Below are 19,973 nucleotides of genomic sequence, written 5' to 3' on the forward strand. Positions count from 1 at the left end.
GCCCATCTAGCTAGCTAAGTTTTAAATATTAAGCAAATTAAAATACTTGAAAAACACAGCTGGCTAAACTTAAACCAACTCAACATTTAATAGCGGTCCTAGCTAGATACTTTCACTGTGAGCCATAATAAAAGTTGCGCTCGTGCGACTTTTTTAGAAAACAATACCAATACCTGAAAAATGTTGATCGTGGCTGCGCGTCTTGATTTTAAAATTTAAAAAACACCTAACTTAAAGATTGGGAATGGCTACATTAAGAAGGTTAAACATTGTTCAAAATATATCGAAATGCCATAAGAGTTTCAAACGTCACAACTGGGCTATGATTGGAATTTTTATTTTGTTTATTAACGTAGGATACAGGGAGGATCCAAAAACTCTGTAAGAAACAAAATTGTAAACAACGATTGAATAATTACAATTAATAAAATTCAAGTATTTGTTTTTAAATATCTTCCAGTGTGTTCAAAAACATTCAAGTATACTTCTAGTGCAGAAATTTCAAGGGCTTTCAGTTTTATTATTATTTATTATTATTTATTATTTTTATTATTGCTCTGATTATTTTATTCTGACAAGTAAGAAAACAAACAAACAGGAGAATGTTCGAGATGTTTTTTTTTCATCCAAAAATAATATATATAAAACAATCTACTTTAATGTACAAAATTTTTCAATATTCAAAACTAAATATCTACACGATTTGTAATCTTTGTGCTGAAAAATAATTATAAATCAAAATCAGTAAAAAGATCTTCGCAAAAATTTAAAGGGCGGTTCAAAACGCCCAAGGGCGGCAGTTGTTCGTTGGTTACACTTTATAACTCTTAATTTATTTTTATGATGTCATTACCTCAAATTTCTTCAGTTTTCACACTAAAGAGATCTTATTAATGATCTAATTTTAAATAACAGGAAGACAAAGATAAGAAAATGTGAGAATTTACTGAAAGCGAAAAAACACAAAATAACAATGAAGAAACTGTACAAAAATATTTTGACAATCATTTTTAAATTCTATCTACATTCTAAAAATCCACAGAAACATAGAACTCTATGGAGTTACATATCAAGTTTTCCGAACATACATGAACCAGACCATGCTGCTGTACGTGCATGCGCACTTCTCTTACTTATACGCATATAACATCTTTCGATCTGCACACTAAAAAATAAGTGAACATTTGTATCTCCAAAAAAAGATATTGAACACCGAGTTAAAAGATAGCCAATTCCGGTAGATAAATAGGCTCCCGATAGCTCTAAATTTCAGTTGTTTCAGTTTAGTGATGTTTCTATCACTTTGCGCATTGTTAAGAAAATTTAATAAAATTGATTGCGCAGCGGAAACGAATCTGTTGAAAGTAGTAAGTATAGCGATTTTCTTTTTACATCTCGAACACTTCCCATCTTGAACGAATATTTTGGTTCCCTTACAAGTTTGACATAAAGAGAACCACAGTATTGCAGAACGAAACAGGTTTGCTACTTACGTTGCTGAATCTTTCATTCGTGTAATCGTTTGGTTCACTTTGGCGCCTCGATAAAATTTCATCCAAAGAAACACAGGGATTTCCATCTACTAAAAAAGGGGGTAAAAATGTTAGTTTTCACTCTAGAAGAATTTTTTCTCTCAATAGCTCTCAAATCAATAATATCCTACTGATATTTAGTACATGACTTTCAGTGCAAACTATTTTTATTTTGTACTCCCTTTTGGACCATATACACACCCCTAAAGAACACACTTCCATATACAAACCCCTAAAGAACACACTTCCATATACACACCCCTAAAGAACACACTTTCACATACACACCCCTGAAGAACACAATTCCATATACACACCCTTAAAGAACACACTTCCATAGACACACTCCTAAAGAACACACTTCCATATACACACACCTAAAGAACACACTTCCATATACAAACCCCTAAAGAACAAACTTCCATATACACACCCCTAAAGACACACTTACTCGACGCTTCTGTAGCAGAAATATCGTCGAAACTATCTGACGACTTTTTCGAATCCAACGTGACAACTTCTTTGCCCCGCACGTCCACCTCGTAAGCTACTATCGATGCGTGGTCTAACTTTCCGGGAACACCTGGAAAACGATTTAAAAAGTAAGCACACTAAACAACCATGGTTACTCTGGCAAACCCCGTATCATGCCGCCTTTTGTTAACCATAATAAAGTCATGCTAAAATGAGGACCAACCTTCCAAAGTCTTTTTAACTCGCTCATTATGTTTCTTTCTTTCTTTAGTTGTCCAGCGACTTAGTAGTGACGGCGGCGTCTCTTCCAAAATGTCGCGTTTTTCAGCGGTACGATTAACGACAAAGTTCATTATTTGCGCACACACATCCACTGCTCGCACACACGTGCCGTTAATCGGTTCGAACTCCACTGATCTGATGATCTAACCAAGATTAAGCAGGTTATAACAAGTTTAATTAGGATAAAACAAGTTTAATCAGGATAAAACAAGATTAATTACAAAAAACAAGATTAATTACAAAAAACAAGATTAATCATGATAATTGAATGATCATGATAATTTGACATTCTTCTTTCTAGTCCAATAATTGGTTTCAAAATTAGCTAATTAGAGAATATAATTAGAATATACACGAGATAATTCGTGGGCACATATTTGTACTACGCCTGTTCTAATGGCGGTATTATTTAAATTTATCTTCGCAAGCTGTTATACATCCACATATACTTTCCAATCCTGTAAACGCCGCCACACAAAACGCCAGGAAAAAACGGCGAAATGAAGTAAGACGAAGAAAAAACAACGTACCTCAGTCATTTGTTCCAACGCCCCTTTATGTCTTTCACGAGGCGTTAACGATTGAAGAATTTCATCCGACAAGGAAGGGCGTTTTTTATGTTGCTGCTCACTAACGGTCCTTCTAAAGTCTTTCTGTTCCGTCGGTGTACCTTTTAAAACGTTTGAATGAGACTTGCTTCTAAGCTGAGCGTGAATGTCGCCTTGTGAAGGAGCATCAACGTCGCTCTGTGGAGAAACAATGTTCTTATTCGAGCTCTCGCAGTTGGATTCTGTTCTAGGCCTGTTGTCCAACTGGTCTTTTTCGTTAGTAAGTTTGGAGACGATATCATCGTGAGAACGACTTGTTTTAATCCTTGGTTTATTCCTATTTTCCCCCCTAAAAGCAAACTCTAAAACGCTATTGTTTGTGTCCTCACTATACTCCTTTCCAAAATAACCCTGTGTGTCTCGCTTAATGAGCGGATCGTATGATATACCATTGGACGAATCAATTTTATTATCAACAATGTTTTTATTAAGTATTTCGGTACAAATATCGCACTTTTTTTCAACGCCACCGCGCAAACTGTTGTTGTCGCTTGAAGAAGTGTTATTTCGCGCGCATTTGATCACTGTTCCATCTTCCGCGTTATCTTCTTCGTTACTGGAGATATCCGGAGATTCCATCTTCGCGAATTTATCGAACATTTTTTTAATTGACAAACACTCGTGACTTTTTAACATTTTTTTATCCATCGAACTCAAATTTGTAGGATGACCGCACTTTGGCGAACTGCTCAAACTGTTACCCTCGTCGCTTGATGTAGGGCTGCCTGATAGACTCGGAACTGACCAGCATCCATCAGTACTCGAAAATTGCAATAAATTATCGTCTTTATCATTTGCGAACAGTTTAGTCTGTTCCAACTTCGTAAGAGTTATGTTTGGAATATTAACGTTGAAGGAAGGTTTACTCTCCTCCGTGTTGTAAGGGATGATATCCGATTTTGAGTCACTGATTTTTTGGATTCGACCATCAATAGAGTCAAGTTCTTGTTTAGTTTGCTCTTTTGTTTTAAAACGTGGATTAAATTTCGCAACCGCTGGATCGAAATTATCAGAAATTCCATCGCTGCATAAAAACACAACATCACCTTTTTCAATCACCACGAAGGAGCAAGTTAAATTACCCAAGTCTGGATTGTATCCATCGGCTGGTCCGAGCGCTCCTCCGCTGTATCTCATGTCTCGTAGTTCATCTATACAATGAGAACCGTGTGTCACCTCTTTCACGCCGTATTTTTTACTATAAACATACGCATACGAATCTCCGACATTTACGACGCAAAAACCGAACCTATCTTTCTCTTGTAACTGCACAACGACGCCGACACAAAGCGTTGTCATGGTAGCTTCCTCTTCCACGATACATTTCTGCGCATGCTCAAAAGAGCGTAGTATACAACGGAATACGTCCTTAGTGTACATGCATTGTTCAATATGTTTGGAAATGTATGTTATGGAGCCGTACACACCACAATTCGAAGCCAGCTTTGATTTCGGACCCCAACTTACACCATCAGCCAAAGCGAGTATGCCACAATTCCGACGGGTGATTATTGCTAACGAGTCTGCAACCGGATCTCCGATAAGGTGACCGGTTTCAGTGTCGTTTTCGTATAAACTAACAGCCATGCCATAAGCAAAATCTTTTCGATCGTCCCAGCGATTTATGCCTAACAGAAAGATTTTCGCATTTACGCATACACTCTTAAGACATAGAAACACCCTTTTGAAGCTTCTTTGATAAAAAAGGGTAAAAAGGCTAACCCTTTTTTCCCTTGGTAAGATTCAGTTGATAAAAAATTGTCAATACGATTTTACGGCCATGCCTTTTGTTGTAAAAAACCCAACGTCGGCCTTATCTTTTCATTTCATGTTCAAAAGCCGAAATCTTAAAGATTTATTGAAGATTAGTTAGATAGAAAAAAGAATAATTTTCATGAAAAAAAATGTGCAACAAACACTTCACTGATTTAGACATATGTTCCCATGGTCAAAAGAAAATAAAAATGGACAAATATTATCTTTTTCACCTTCCACTGGATTCATTTGCGATACATCCTCCTTCTTGTGCGACTTGCATTTGATCTTCTTGTGAATTTGTTTCATGCAATCCGATGGAGAGCATAACGCCGACACGTGATCAGGCGTGATCTCCTTGATCTTCCGATTGGGTACTTCTCGAACAGTTTTCCCGTAAACAATGGTGCCATCAGGTGTGGAACTGTTCAACAAATCCCTGAAATAAAAAGAAAAAAAAGGTCAACTCATCGCTGTCTGAAAGATATAGCTATAAACATCTAACGCTTGAAGGAAGCTTCCGATTCGTTTGTTATGTCTGACAACAAAACTACTTTTTTAAATATCTTTTAAAGCTAAAATTAATATAACATATATTAAATACTTTGTTTTCATTTGTCAACTTCTGAAAGGATTATGTTAATATAATTTCACCCAAAGTCGCATTGAATGAGACGGTGTCTCTTATAGCACACGACAAGTAACTGGTTTTGCATTTTAGACAGGCAATGAGAAAACAGAAAATTAAATAAAATACGATACTTCATGCAGAATTCACGCTGCAGCTTCTTGCACAGGCATATCAATCCGACATTTTAAAAACTGGGACTATTTTCGCAACAAACCACAAGCTATTTTTACACTTCTAATATACGACGTGCTTTTTCGAAGTATCTAATGGGGTGTTTAAAGTGCGTATGTAGCGAGTATAAATAAACTGGTATAAGGGCACAATGAGTATTTCGCATGTGATATGGTGAAATATGAAATATGAAATAGATGATGTCTAGTAACAAGGACGAAAAACTGTTTGCAAATCATTGTCTTCGGTAACTCTAGGCTCAAATTATATTGTTCTCTGAATCTAAAAAAGAATTCAGGCCAAGTATGTTCTTAGTCCTATTCAAAACCTCAGCGTCAACGTTTTTATAAAATAGGTTCTTCTGAAAAACACTTAACTTTGTTCACAAATAAAACACAAGAGGCCCATACCTAATCACAATTTAGCTGAACGGTAGAAGCATGAGGGAGTGAAAAAAATTATGCAAAAAAAAACATAAATACAGTTGATGGGAGTAGAACAAAACAAACAAAACAAAAAAAATAATTAAAGGCTGAAACAAACGCACAATTTCGTAATTTAATCAAATTATTGCAGCTTTTTTAGTCTCGGTTTACACCTGAAAAGTTCTGTCGGCCGTAGCCTGAAAAACCGCAGTAACTAGCAACAAAATAGATTTGAAGTTTCGCAATGTACTAGTAAAAAAAATAATTCAGATAAAATTCCCTTTCTGTACACTTTTAACGAAAAAAATGTTAGGAATAATGTCAACCAAGCTTTTTGTTGCTTAATGAACCGAAACATTACCTGAAAAAGCGTTTTATGTCTTCTTTCATAACGAAGTGATTACAACTCGTCTTTTAATTTCGTCACCCAGTTAACCTTCCCCACAGCTAAGACAAAGTGAAGTGACTTCAAAAAATATTGACGGAAGAAATATTATGTTTTGCATCAAAAAAAAGATATGAATCATGCACGGATGATTTAATCTGCTGTGTTGGCGAAAAATTCAAAACAAAAACGAGAACAAAGCACAACGTAAATATGTTCAGGCTGTGCCTAAAACTCACATGGATCAAGAAAATGAACGTAAAAATTTAGTAAGCTCGTTTTATAATACGTTATTTAATAGTGTTTTAGAAGTGGCTTCTCTCTTACCCGTTTGGCCAATTTGTTTGTTATTTTTTTCGTTTTTTTTGCGTGACCACTATGATGTTCGTTGACATCATACAACAACATTCTTTCAAAACAACAACATAAACAGCAATAAACATGTTTCCACTCATGACTTTTAGCCAGAACAGTTATATATATGAGAACGTCATTTAAAAGGACAGTATTACTCAGACCTTCAAAAGTATAAGAAGGTTCAACATATAGTGTGGAGGTTTGGAAAGTGTGATGTTGTGTCTTTATAATATAATTCCGTATTAATCCACGATTTCACTGTTTAAATGACCCGTTCACATTACCACGCATTTATAAGAGTATCAAATTCTGGACACAAGCGTTTTGTTTATAACAATATCAAAATTCTAACCAGCCTGGTCATTTTTCTAATTTCTCTATTGTTCTAAACAATAGACTTATTGTTTTAAGCCTGAAATCCCTGCCTGGCATTCTTATAAAGTATATTCTTTTAAAACGTGTAGGTAATAAAAAATTCCGTTAAAGTTAGGTTAAAGTATTGCGCTTTGAGCTTCGTTATGTTTCTCCACAGGTTAGTGTTTAAAGTCACTTAATGCTGAAACGAACCTTCCAAACCAGAAACAAAGAAAGTAAAAAAAAACTGTCAGATAAAAACGAAGTTAGTTTCGACACTGAGGTTTCGTCAATCTGTGGAGGATGCAGAAATGAAATGAACACATAGAAACATCAAAAGAAAAGGTTGTCAATGAAAAAAAAAACAAGATTCTCATTGTTGAAAATTACAGAAAACACACAACAAGAATGTTATAAACCACCACATAATTTTTTTACTAAGTGTTTAACTTTTAATAGCAACTATTATGGCTAACAATGTTAATTTTTTCGACGACTATATTTGGACTTTTCCCACAAAAACATCACGTGGATATCCATAGGAAGCGAGACCACTTTATTAAGTTATGACATATGGTAGCATATGAAGTTCAAATCCATAACATGTACGTATGGTCTGTAGAAAAGTGATAACCAAAGTTTGCCCTGTGGTTAATAGTCAATCACATATAAATATCCAGTAACAAGGGCGTTTTATAAAAAAAACTGCCAGAAAATAATTTTGGAATACTATTTAGTTATTTCAATTATTTCAATTATTTTAATTATGCAGCAACCATCTCAAAAACACACAAGCTTCTTTTACAAAATACTTTGGTAAGACAATAACAAACTTTTTGACCCTATCCATCTCAAAGGAATAAGGAAACTTAAAACAAAAAATTACCCCAACCAATGCCAGATGTCATAACTGAAAAGAACTTTAACATGCTTCATAGAAAAAAAGTATATATATCAACAAGACGAGACTGTGTAATATGCAGGCGTTGAATATCCTTAGATAAAATTGGCCTTCTTGTACTTATTATTATTAAACAAATTAAAAATTTAATTTAAAAAACTGTTAAAAAAACAGTAAATTTAATCTTTTTATTTTTTAAATCTTTTAAGGTGGTTTTCGTGATATTTTAATTTTTTATTGAATTGAGTTAGCTATCACAGAATAAAATTGACTGATAACTTTTGTAGTTTTTCACACTAACTCCCTCCCCCTTATACCAATAAATGATATAGCAAAGAAACTGGCCAAAGCTTACTGGTTTTCAAATTAATTATGTTTATATACTAGGGTTTTATCCATGGGCTATACGACTATATATATGTCCAGTTAAAAACGTACAATTATAGATGTACTACCTATATGTTAAGACATTAGAATTAATAATACTTATAGTTAACTTTTTGATGATCCTTGTTGGACAATAAAAATTAACGCACATGTCTTATCTGACATTAATTTTTTTTCATTGCCAAATACAATTACAACACATAACCTATTCCCTTGAGAGTAAAATTTATTTTAAGCAAGTTAACATCATAATCCAAAAAAATCTGTAAAAGTCAGACAATGACCTGTTTAAACATTACAAAAGGGAAGCTGAATGGCAGTAGAGGTGGGCCTCTTTCACTGCTCGGCCCCTACCTCATAAAAATAGGGTTATTAAATGATTTGCTACAACAAAAATATATATATATACTTTAAGTAAGGAGATTATTATCTATATTATAATACCCATATACGTCTGTCTGTCACGCAAAATGGTAGCTTTGCTGCGCAATAGCGAGAAGCACGCAATGCGGTATAAAAAGGACGGGCGAACCCATGGATTTTCCACGGGCTAACGACTAGTATGTATATATTTCACTAACAATTTTAGTATTCTGCCACTGTTTTTGAAAAACATGTGTCTTTTTCAAGATTTTACCTTACGGGCCACTGACAATTGAAAAAAAAGTTAAATCTCAACCAACAACTCAACCGATCCAGTGTGGTTACAATTTCGCCAGCTGAATGTTTTACAGTATAAAAAAAAAAAAATATTCAAGGTAATCAAAAAGACTCAATTAAGAAAAAAAGCGGATCTGGGAAAAATACAAAAGTAGTGGTCCACAGAAGTTCGCTGCACTTAACCAACCATTATATTTCATTACAGGTGGATCTATAGAAGAGGCTGACATTATTGAAAGTAAATTTACAGGGTGACCACTAATAAAAAGAGAACAAAAGTAAGGATAATAAGGAGAATTAAGGAGACAAATTGAATTTTTTTAAGGATAATTTGCTATGAAAATACAAAAATAAAAAAATAAGGATAATTAAGGAGAAAACCAATTTTAGTTCTCTATCTTTAATGTTACATATTATATGTTCTATGATAAGAAAATTATACATATTATACAAATATACATATAAATTATGCCCTGAAAGATAGAAAATATAGGATTTCAGGTAACAGAGAAATATGTTTTATTTCACTGGTGATGAACAATCCATGAACACATTTCCAAAAAAGTTACATCAGAAAAATTAAGAAATAAGGAGAAATTAAGAAGAATAGCTAAAATTTCAATTTTTTTTCAGTATATTTAAGTACTTTTAAGTAAATTTTTTTTCCTAAGGTTAATTAAGGAATCACCCTGCTTTAAACACCTCTTGGTGGAAGGAATAAAATTTATTTATTTACGGTGAAATTTTATCTATGGCGAGATTGTACCTCTGCACGCTGATCTTTCAAAAGTACTTTCCTGAAAAACAGAAAAGAGCTAAAAACAGAATTTGTTTGCCTCACTGACTGTAGACCTAAAAAAGACATTGGGGATAAAAAAGTACAATGTGCAGTTCAGAATTTGACACAGATTGGACATTTTTAGAGTTCAAATTATTTTATACATTGACACACAGCTAGCTAGACGAAAACCATATTTGTTACTTACACTGATTTAAATCTGAAAACAATTAAAATGACTTAAACTTTGAGAATAAAAAGCCAAAAAATCAAGCATTACATTTTTATTTGTTATAATCTCCCTGCTACTTTTTCTAATCTAACGTTAAAGCATTGATAGTTAAGATGAAGGGTTAAAAAACAGGTGACATTATTAAATGAAGACCACCATTGAAAGTTAGACCATCATGTTTACAAAAATGACACATGATGGGAAAGATGGGTCAGCATGACACCATCACCAAAAGGGTGAATAGAAGAATTTAAACAAGTTAGTCTATATTTTTTTTTACAAAATCACTTAGAATTGGGCATTACAGTTACTGTAAAGGTATACTTCAAAAAAATTCTTTTTTATGGTAAAACTATTTTTTTACTTTCCCAGCCGTAAATGTGATTTTTAAAGAGTAATGATTATACATTCACTTGATCTCGACTTTCGTGCATTGATCTTTTACACTTTCTGGAATGTTAGTTATTGAAAAAATACACTCTTTTGAGTATAATAACTCATTTGAAATATATAACGAAAGTGTTTTTTCCGGCAGATTAAATTTTTTTTAAGAACTTTGTTTTTGTAAAAATGTTAACACATCGTCACAATTCGTTTCTTGGAAGGAAAAAAAAAGAAGGAAAAATTTTAACATCCTCAGTTAAAAGAAAAATAAAGATTGCTATCAAAATAAAATAAAATTGAGTTTTGTTCTGTTACTCATGTTTCGCAAATAATATTAAACTAAATACTATTTTAATCATGCTTAATAGTCATGATCTTTAAAAAAAGACTATTTCAGTGTTTTTTTTTTTCATGCATTATCCTGTACATCTTGAAACTTATTTACAAAACTATAAAAGCACAGTGGGTGAGATAACCTTTTGCACAAGCCTACAGGTATATCTAGGACGTTTTTCTTTTTCATTTTGCGGCTACTTAAATAATGAAGTCACAGTTTGGAGTAAGGAAACACACCTTGTAAAAAAAGTAATGTAACTCTAAATCAAGGTTGTTATAGAAAAAAAACTTGTAACACATGTAAATCACAATTTTAAATCACATGGAATTGGAACTGGGAACAAAGTAGCTTTTTGTCGTTTTAGTGAAACGTATATGTGTTTTTCTAATTCATTTTTATCTTCTCCAATAAAAAAATCCAAATAAGATACACTTTCTAATGATAAAATGTTGGCTTGAATTTTTTAAAAAAGGGAATTTCAAAAATCATGTTTGTTTCTTTTGCAGTAGCCTCTATATTAAGCACATAAAATCAAATTTATAATACATAAAAAACAAGATTAGGAAAATCAAGCAGGGGCAGGTCTATCTATGTATTAGCCACTTTTTTAATGACATTTAGACGCAGGTTCACTTAAAATGACAGAATTTTTAAAAAAATGATCATACACACCTGTGATGCGCTCAGAATTTCTGCACAATTTAAAATAAAATCTTTTGAGTATTTTTAGCCCTTTAGGAGATCTTTCTATAAAGAGCTACAAATTTTGTATACAACATGTCTATCATCACACTGGACCTGGTGACAAGCCAAATTAGTGTGTGTAAGAAAAAACAAAAAAAGCAGCCCAAAAAACATAAATTTGTTTATTTTATATAATATAAATTACATTTTATGTGAAACTGCATTTTCTGTTTTTATGTTTTCTAATATAACAAGAATAAATAGATAAATAGATCCAATGGCCCAAACAGTGTGCCATTTCCCCAATTTCCATCACATGGCATGGGTTAACCTGGGGCAACAGTAACATTCACTCACCCATATTGAAATACAGCCAATTTGAAATGAACCCCAGTGCCCTGCACAAAGCTCGAGAGTTATAACCACTGAGCTATGGGGCCAAAAATTTCATAGTTAGTGATTTGTTATTTTATTTATATTTTTTTACAGTACAAAAGTTCCCTGCATAATTTATATACATCCTTACTAGCTAAATAACACTTATCAGGTATATCAGATTACACTGAAAATAGTATTTTCATAGTTTTTAAAAGTAAACTATTCTTTTGTTGATTAAAAAGAGCTTATTCCACTTCACTTGTAACTCTAAAACTTGCAATGCCAGCCAGTTAAAGCAACTTCTTTTATTTAACTTAACTTAGAGCAAAGCTTGAATAAAAACATCATATGTAATTTTTTGTCAGCTGGCAAAAAACTTTCTACAATGACCACACCACAAGTTTCATTCAAAAGTGAATATATAAGTTTGTTTATTATTTTACTTTTGTGTCAAAAAATTTAAGAAAGCACCTGGAGGGGTTTTTCTGTTTGAGCAAGATATATATTTTTACATTGCAACTGAGGCTTGTGGTGAAACATTTAGCATGTCCACCGACTAGCTGGACATTCTTGCAGTCGGATTCGCGTCATAATACTGGTTTAACCAATCACAGGCCAGTATTCAGGTTAAGCAGCCATTATGAAATTGGGTACAAATGCCGTAATCATAATGTTTTTGTGGTGAACCTTCAAAAAATACAATAATGCATTTTTCAAGAAATTTTTTTTTTTAGTCATATCTTTAATATGTTTTAGATACTGCTTTAATTTTTGCCATTTTGAGACATTTTAACGCCGTTTTACTTGTAAATTCTGTTTAATTAAGGTTGCTACTGTGAAGGTTTGACCGTGAAAAGTCCACTTTGTACCCCATCGGAGAGCAACAAAGGAGAACATTCCGACCGCAAAAATACCCTAAATCGCCACATGTAGCTATAGCTAGGATAGGACCCTTCTTGTCTGGCAAACATAATGCACACACTTTTTTTACTATTGCAACACTCTTGCAGATAATAATAGTTATTATAACCAAGCACAGTTTTAAAAATTTGCTGTTATTAAGCAAAAAAGAATGTTAACCTTTTAAAGTTGACAACTTTTGTTTTCCAACTTTCGTCCTTTTTATCCAAATCATACGTGAAAGTCTTGATACTTCGGATGTTTACAACTGGTAAGGTATCATAAGTAATATATCGCTTGATCATAACAGGTGATTCTCCCATCTTCATTTACAATTAACTGTATTAAGCTTAAGTAATTATTTAGAATGGTAGTCAAATGATTCATGAAAGTTTGCCAAGTCAGAAATTTTCTTAACAATTCGCTCTGGATATTCGTCCGCCATATTAAGTTTAACTTGTTCTCTTTCAGATGTTTAGCCTTATTTTTAATAAGACTGATTGAATAAACAAGCCAAACATAAATAGAAGATATGCTCTCCATCACACATGATTTTCGAAAACGGTGTTATATTTTGAGGAGGCTGGGTTTTTGCCTCATTACTTTTAAGAGTATATCCTTATCATTGATTGTTTCCAAGAAGGAACACCACAAAGGCCGATTTAGACCCCCATTTTTAGGAAAAGAAGCCTCTGTAATATAAGTCCAACTATAACTAGCCTATTTTTTGTGAAATGAGATTTTTTCTGACAAAGACTGCAGCTAAATCCTGAACACATATTTGCTAAATTAAACAGATCTGATTACAAATTCATTTCAAAATTTGTTGCAATATTGCTAACATACATAAAAAGAAGAAGAAGAAGAAAGTAAGAAGAAGTATTTATACTATAGATATTTTCAATGTCGGTATTTATAGTACCGAAAAATGCAACAACCAAACTAAAAAAACTGATATTCCTTATATAAAAAGTGTTACATTAATCAAGTAGAGCCAATTTGTTTGGTTTATTTAAAATTCGATTCCGCGATAATTGACTTAAAAACACAAACAGTGAAAACATACTACAAGTGAAAAATCTTCTACAAACAAGATTTACCTTAGTGATTTAGAGATACGAGTCCACAACATAACTATATCTTTTCAATTTAACTTTCTTTTGACGAGAATTCTCCACAGAATATTTTGTCATTAAGAACTTTTTACATGAGTAAATTATACAAACTTTAAAAATTGTATATTGCCGCGAAACCTAATCTCGTTCCCAGCTTTCTCCTTGAATAATACTAAACACGAGGTTGCGAGTAAATACATAAAGTTTATAAACTTTTTACGATAGTAAGGTTTCTATAAAACGTTATGGATGTTGCAATCTATAAACCTTTCACATGACAATAAACCAAAAACAATTTAATGACGCATAAGGAATTCTTAATGGAAGGATTAAGTCAATCTCATGACGCATACAATCTTTAAATACTTGAACAGTAAAATACTTAAAAACCAACAATGTGCTTATGTCTGCTCGTGTCTAATTGAATATCATGCTGTCAGGAGAATTAGAATTTTACCATTTATTCGCCTATACATTATGCTTATATAACAGTTTACACAACACTAAGAATAAAAAGTGTGACGAAACTACAACATTTCCGCTTTGTTCATCATTAATCTAAAAATTATATTGGTCGGTTATTGCTCCGCACATCCCTTACACGCCTAAGGGTCAGGGTTAGGGTTAAGTTAAGGTTACAGTAAACCTTAGAGCTTTATTAGTGGGTGGAGGGAGGGAATTAACCGACAAGTAACACTTAATTTGAGAATGACTACTATGATATATCGCTTAATAAACATTACATTGACAAAAAAAACTAACGCTTATCTCTGGAACGGATGAAAGGTAGTAAGATAAAGTGTATATCATAACCGATTTAAAGCGATTGAGCTATCACACGTATCTATACAACGTAACATGTTACAGTCTTGATTACTAGGACAGAAAAACTAAAGCATTTTATCACAACGAAAGAATACAAACCTGGTGGGAAATTTAAAGTTTGGTAATAATGTTTTTCTTCTTTTCTGTAAATCGTAGCGTGGCATTGTGCCCAAGTCGTCACTAAAAGATAAATAGAATTAACAACTTGAATGTCCAGTTACTAATGCCTTCTGTGAAACATAGGTCCCCCTTAGACGCGTTTTTATTTGACTGAAAGTTGTTTATAACCTTGACTCCAGGGCCTGTAGCGTTTTTTGATATGAGGCTGAAAATGCGTTTCATCCTCATATCAAAAAACGCAACAGGCCCTGGGATCGAGGTTGAGTTGTTCACAGTAAAAAAAAGAGCAGCAGAAATTTACAAACCTTCCAAATAAATCCCTTATGTCTAAATAGTCAAAATTTCTCAGATAATTGCATCATTCATGCTTTAAAATGGGATTAAGTATTTTTTTACTTTTTCACTTTTTCACTTTTTGCAGGAGTATACTTGGCCAACACGCGCTCAATTTACGAATATAAATATTATTACAATTAAAATATAGTAGCAGGTCCCAGCATGAATAAAGTAGTATCACGAATCAATTCAGATCAGTAGCAAGGTAATTAATTTTATTTATCAAGAGACATAATAAATGGCAAAATAGATGGCTACCGAGAGTCCTCAAAATCATGGTGGTATCAACCAAGCAAAGCACATTTCCTTCCAAAAATATCAGGCTAGGATTTTAAATTAAAACAATACGTATTTTGTTGAGAACAATAAAGAAATAATGGCCAGCCTGATTAAAATTTTGGTATTCTTATAAAAACGTGCGTATTAAAAAAGATAAACGAATGCTTTAAACGGATACGGCATTTATTCACTCTCGTCACCTATATATATGAAAAACGCAAAAAACCTGGAGGTAACGGGTCGGTCATTTATTCAAAAAACGTGAGTTAGCGAAATCCAACTCAATCAATATTCCGGACCGGATTTGGGTCTGGGAATTTTTTGAGTTCATGAGAAGTGTTTCTCACTTTGGAAGAGAAGTGTTTCGAACGGAAGAGAGTATTTCAGAGGAAAGAAGAGAAGTGTTTTGACTTAGAAGAGAAGTTTTTTATTTAAGAAGAGAAGTGAGCCATAGGGGTCATCGTAGAATCGGGCCACGCAATCAATTCTGAATTCCAGTGGCAAGCTTTATTGCAGATCTTGTTCACAATATTATCATTGTTTAATACACAACACTTTAGTTTCTCTTCCGTTTTGTACACTGAAGAAAATATTTTAATTTAAATTATGGAATGCTCATATACACGGTTAAAGTAATTTATTGTCACAGCGAAGGAGAGCTAATTGGGGTTAAAACATATGCTGGCTGCAGCTGACAGCATATAAGGGTAAACTTTCGTTTCCCTTTTTTTCCTCGACATTTGATAGCCATACATTGCTAATATTATTCCCGCCACAAAGAAAGTTAGCAACTTCCCATACACCTATCTTCAAGAAAAAACCCGTTTATAAGAATCTAGAGGCTGGTACTTTCTAAAAAATACGAAACATTTAGTACTGGATTTTTTGGGCTTTTAAAAATTAAAAAAATTATTAAAAAAGATTCCCAATGAAAAATCTTTTTAATTTCAAATTTTTTGCACATACATTTGTATGATTGAATAACGTACAGAGACAAGTCGATGTCAATTTCAATCGATATATAAACACACATTTGATATGACATTTCGTTTTTTAACTTGTATAATAGCATGTTTTTTAATTCTTGTTTTTATCAATGATAAATACAGGTCAGAACACATTATAGCTATTGAAATCCAATTTGAACTTAAGGCATTTAACTGCTTTTTTTAAAGAAATAGTTTTCCTGTTCCACAAGAAATGTTGATCGAGGGCCCTGCGAAACTAAAACAGACCTAAAAAGCAGTATCAGGACTTTAAAACCCGAAAAAGTTTCAAAGTTTAAAAAGAAATATGAAGGAAATACTTGACAATTAAAATCGCATGCACAAGACGCAAATATAAAGCGGAAAATTTACACAGAACGCGCTTAGAAGTTAATTTCGTCAGTAAAAGTTGTCAGAAATGCGTTGTCCCTGTGTTTGCTTATTTTGCTTTTTTATGCATGACTCATGATGCGTCGCATCGGACGTCTGCATTACCTCCACATGTAACTCTTAAAGTTTTCTTTCTTTTTCTGTCGTATTATATGACATGTGATAGCAATGACGTATCACATTTCGACATTATTGTTTCTATTTGCACAAGCATGTAACGTCAACAAAAGACAAACAAAACCTTATTTGGTTACTCGTGTTTTCTTTTGTGCAAACCAAAATAGACAGAAATATTGAAAATTGGAAAATGTTTCAGATTAGCAGAAAATCGATTAAAAATTTATTAAAGCTGCATTTACATTTAGGTATATTTGCATATAAAAGCTGTGTAACTTGTATTCCATTGGCGCTAATGTATAAAATAAATAGATAGTAATGCGGCTTAATGGAGAAATCCATCAACGAAAACATGAACTTGGATTCCACACGTTTTCATTATGACATCGATAAGCAATTTGTCAATTTCAAAAGGTTTCTTAACGTTCCCCGCAGTTGCAGTTTTTAAGGACTTCTTAGGATACATATCCTGACTAAATAAACATTTCATTGGACAAAATGGGTAAATCTTTCTGAAGAGTCCTGTTAAAAAAAACAGTCCTGAATAAATGTGTTATAAAAAAAATTACTAAAGTCACCAACACCAATTACGAAAGCTACTCAGGGCTAGCGACACAGTTTTTAAAGTGAAGGCCGGCGACACAGTTTTGAAAGAAAAGGGGCACAAGATGGCGTCCACAAGTTGCTTGGGAGAAGAAAATCAATTTATATTCCAAACTTTTTTATAATAGCTTCAAATTGCTTTATTTAAGGTACTTACCCATACAAGTCTGAATCAGTACCTAAATTAAAGCAATTTAATGCTATTATGTAGATTGTCATTAGGACACATATTTAAATCAATTTGCACAAAAGTGATTTTTTTTCTATTTTGCAAAACCTGTTATCAATTTTATTGTTGATTGAAGTTTTCTTAAATCTTCGATTGACTAGTAACGAAGTGTTTGATAGACAAATTTCTTTTTTAAAAAGCCTATAATTCTGGAGCAGAATTGCATCAAAACAGTTCTATCCACACGCATAGTGTCTTTCTGTATTTTTAAGCCCCAGTAAGCGTTGTGAAGAGGTTGTTGACGAAGCGTTATTATCTACATTCAAAAATCAAGTAACCCATTCAAACCTGAAATTTTCACAGGTGTCCAATAGAATCTTAAAAACACTGCAAACTAAATTAGCCACAGAAACACTTTTGTGGAAATTTAACAGTCAAAATATGTTTCCAGATAACAACTTTGTCCCCAAAGTCTTGTGAGCCCCTGAGTCGTTATTACTAGTGGTCATCAACTTCCTGGCCTGGGAATGAGGTTGTCTAGATAAGTTGATCATCTAAGACGATAAATTTGTGTAAATAGAAGGCGTGTGCCAGTACGCCTATTGTAACTGTATTTTAGGATCTGAACTTAGAACCAGAGCGCTAGTGAAGCAAAGAAGGACTAAAAATTACAACAAAATAAAGTCCAAAAGAACAAAGCGCCAGACGTTGATTCTTTTTGCCTTTCTTACGAGAAATTCCAAAAGCGTTTCCAGACCCCGTTTCGTCTAAGAATATCACAATAAAAAAATGCATGCTTAATTTAACTAGCGTAACCGATCTATGTCTCCATTTTTTGAAAATAAGTCTGCCCCGGGTTACGGATGTACTTTTAATCTTTAAAGTCAGGTTCACATCAATGCTAATAACGAAATTCCGGAAATGAAAATATTTGGAACGTTTGTAAACTTTGTGTTCACATCAAACAGAACAAGAATTCGTAAGAATAAAGACGACTTTTAAACTATGGATTTTTTGGAGGAGGGCATGCTTTACGCGACATTTTATGATCCAAATAATGAAAAGAAAACAGAAGTTCCAACAACAAAACATGGCCTATAGAATTATTTCTACGAGAATCACAAAGTGCGTGCAACATTTTGCTGAAGGAAATTAGAATAGGGACAGCCATTTTCTGTTTTCTTTGGAAAGGGTTTCCTTTTTTAAGATTGTTATTTTTGGCTTGACTATCCGTTTGCTCTGGCTGGGCTTTATTTATTTTTTTAACAGAGAATATCACAATTTTTTGATTAAAACTACGATGTCTGATGTTCGCATTTTGCATGTTCTTCGCATGCTAATTCTTCGAATAACATGCGAAGAACATAACATGGGAAGAACATAACATGGGAATAAGGGCACTGTTTACACAAAAAATGTCATTTTTATTTCATGCCACCTTCTTCCTCAGGCTTTTTTTCTTTTTGATATCATCTCTTATATCAAAAAGGCAAAAAACTCTGGGGACGAGATTGGTTGCATGCGAATAATACACGAATGATTACAAGAATTACCATCTCGACCCCGGGCTCTTTGTCTCTTTTTTTATAACGGGACGGCAAGACGAAATTTTCATTCTCGCCGTCCCTTATATCAAACACAGAAAAAACCCTGGGGTCGAGGTTGAAGAATTACGGTATTCGCATTGGTGTGAACCTGTAGGGTACTATCTACACCGAAAAAGATAATTCTTATTCCACAAGATAACGTTAACCGCATTGGTGTGAACCGGGCTTAACCACGATATGACATGTCAGTCAATGAAAGAAGTGTTGTTTTACCGTCACGCAACAAAACATAAAAACTATATTTTAAATATATCTCTACCTGCACTTTAACCTTGTTACCTTTGGCGTAATTATGAATATCTAATCTGATACGAGAAAATTCTGTTATACGCATATTCTGTCTAAACTCATGTGATCTCGTTTACGCTTGTGTCTCCTTCGTTACTCGTATTTTATCACTTTTATATAATACTTACGCAACTTGTTATAAAAGAAACATCTACGGTGAAGGATATTTTGTAACTCTTCAACTAATATTTAACTAATAGACGCGCGTTTATTGTGGTTCATACTTACTTGCTAACAATTAGCGGTTTTGTTGGTAGAAACTGTTGCCATCATGTGCCGTAACTGACTGTTTTATATTTCCCTGTTTTGGTCCACCCTTGTATTCCCTTCTCGGAAATTAGTATTTGGGTAAAAATTTTTTTGTGTAACACACCGGGGTTCACATTTTGTCAGGTACATGAGAAATGTCACACCATGGTAAAAAGTCAACAGTGCAAGAAGGAAAGCATTTTTCTTTGTGGAAACTTCGTTGAGAAAAAAATAACGGTATTTTCCCTATGCTGATCCTTTTCAGGAAAAGTAA

General features: G+C 33.3%; 1 protein-coding gene across 6 annotated transcripts; it reads right to left on the reverse strand.

Annotated features, from left to right (window-relative positions):
* Window positions 1-603: 603 nt before the first annotated feature.
* LOC130630293 (uncharacterized) lies at window positions 604-19,489 on the reverse strand. 6 transcript variants are annotated; one of them, XM_057443737.1, is made up of 8 exons: window positions 19,422-19,489; window positions 14,655-14,735; window positions 4,885-5,090; window positions 2,819-4,524; window positions 2,230-2,431; window positions 1,984-2,115; window positions 1,494-1,582; window positions 604-1,165 (listed from the first exon to the last, which is right to left on the reverse strand). In XM_057443737.1, the coding sequence occupies exons 2-8, from the start codon at window positions 14,717-14,719 to the stop codon at window positions 1,130-1,132; spliced, it is 2,436 nt and encodes an 811-aa protein (XP_057299720.1). In that variant the 5' UTR covers window positions 14,720-14,735; window positions 19,422-19,489; the 3' UTR covers window positions 604-1,129. The 6 variants fall into 6 exon arrangements, with proteins under 6 accessions (XP_057299720.1, XP_057299723.1, XP_057299722.1 ...); XM_057443740.1 differs by lacking the exon at window positions 19,422-19,489 and adding an exon at window positions 6,240-6,325 and having other exon boundaries at window positions 14,655-14,671; XM_057443739.1 differs by lacking the exons at window positions 14,655-14,735; window positions 19,422-19,489 and adding exons at window positions 6,240-6,325; window positions 12,796-13,104.
* Between the last annotated feature and the right edge of the window lie 484 nt (window positions 19,490-19,973).

The sequence above is a fragment of the Hydractinia symbiolongicarpus genome, chromosome 2 (genome assembly GCF_029227915.1).
Source record: "Hydractinia symbiolongicarpus strain clone_291-10 chromosome 2, HSymV2.1, whole genome shotgun sequence".
NCBI classification, from domain to species: domain Eukaryota; kingdom Metazoa; phylum Cnidaria; class Hydrozoa; order Anthoathecata; family Hydractiniidae; genus Hydractinia; species Hydractinia symbiolongicarpus.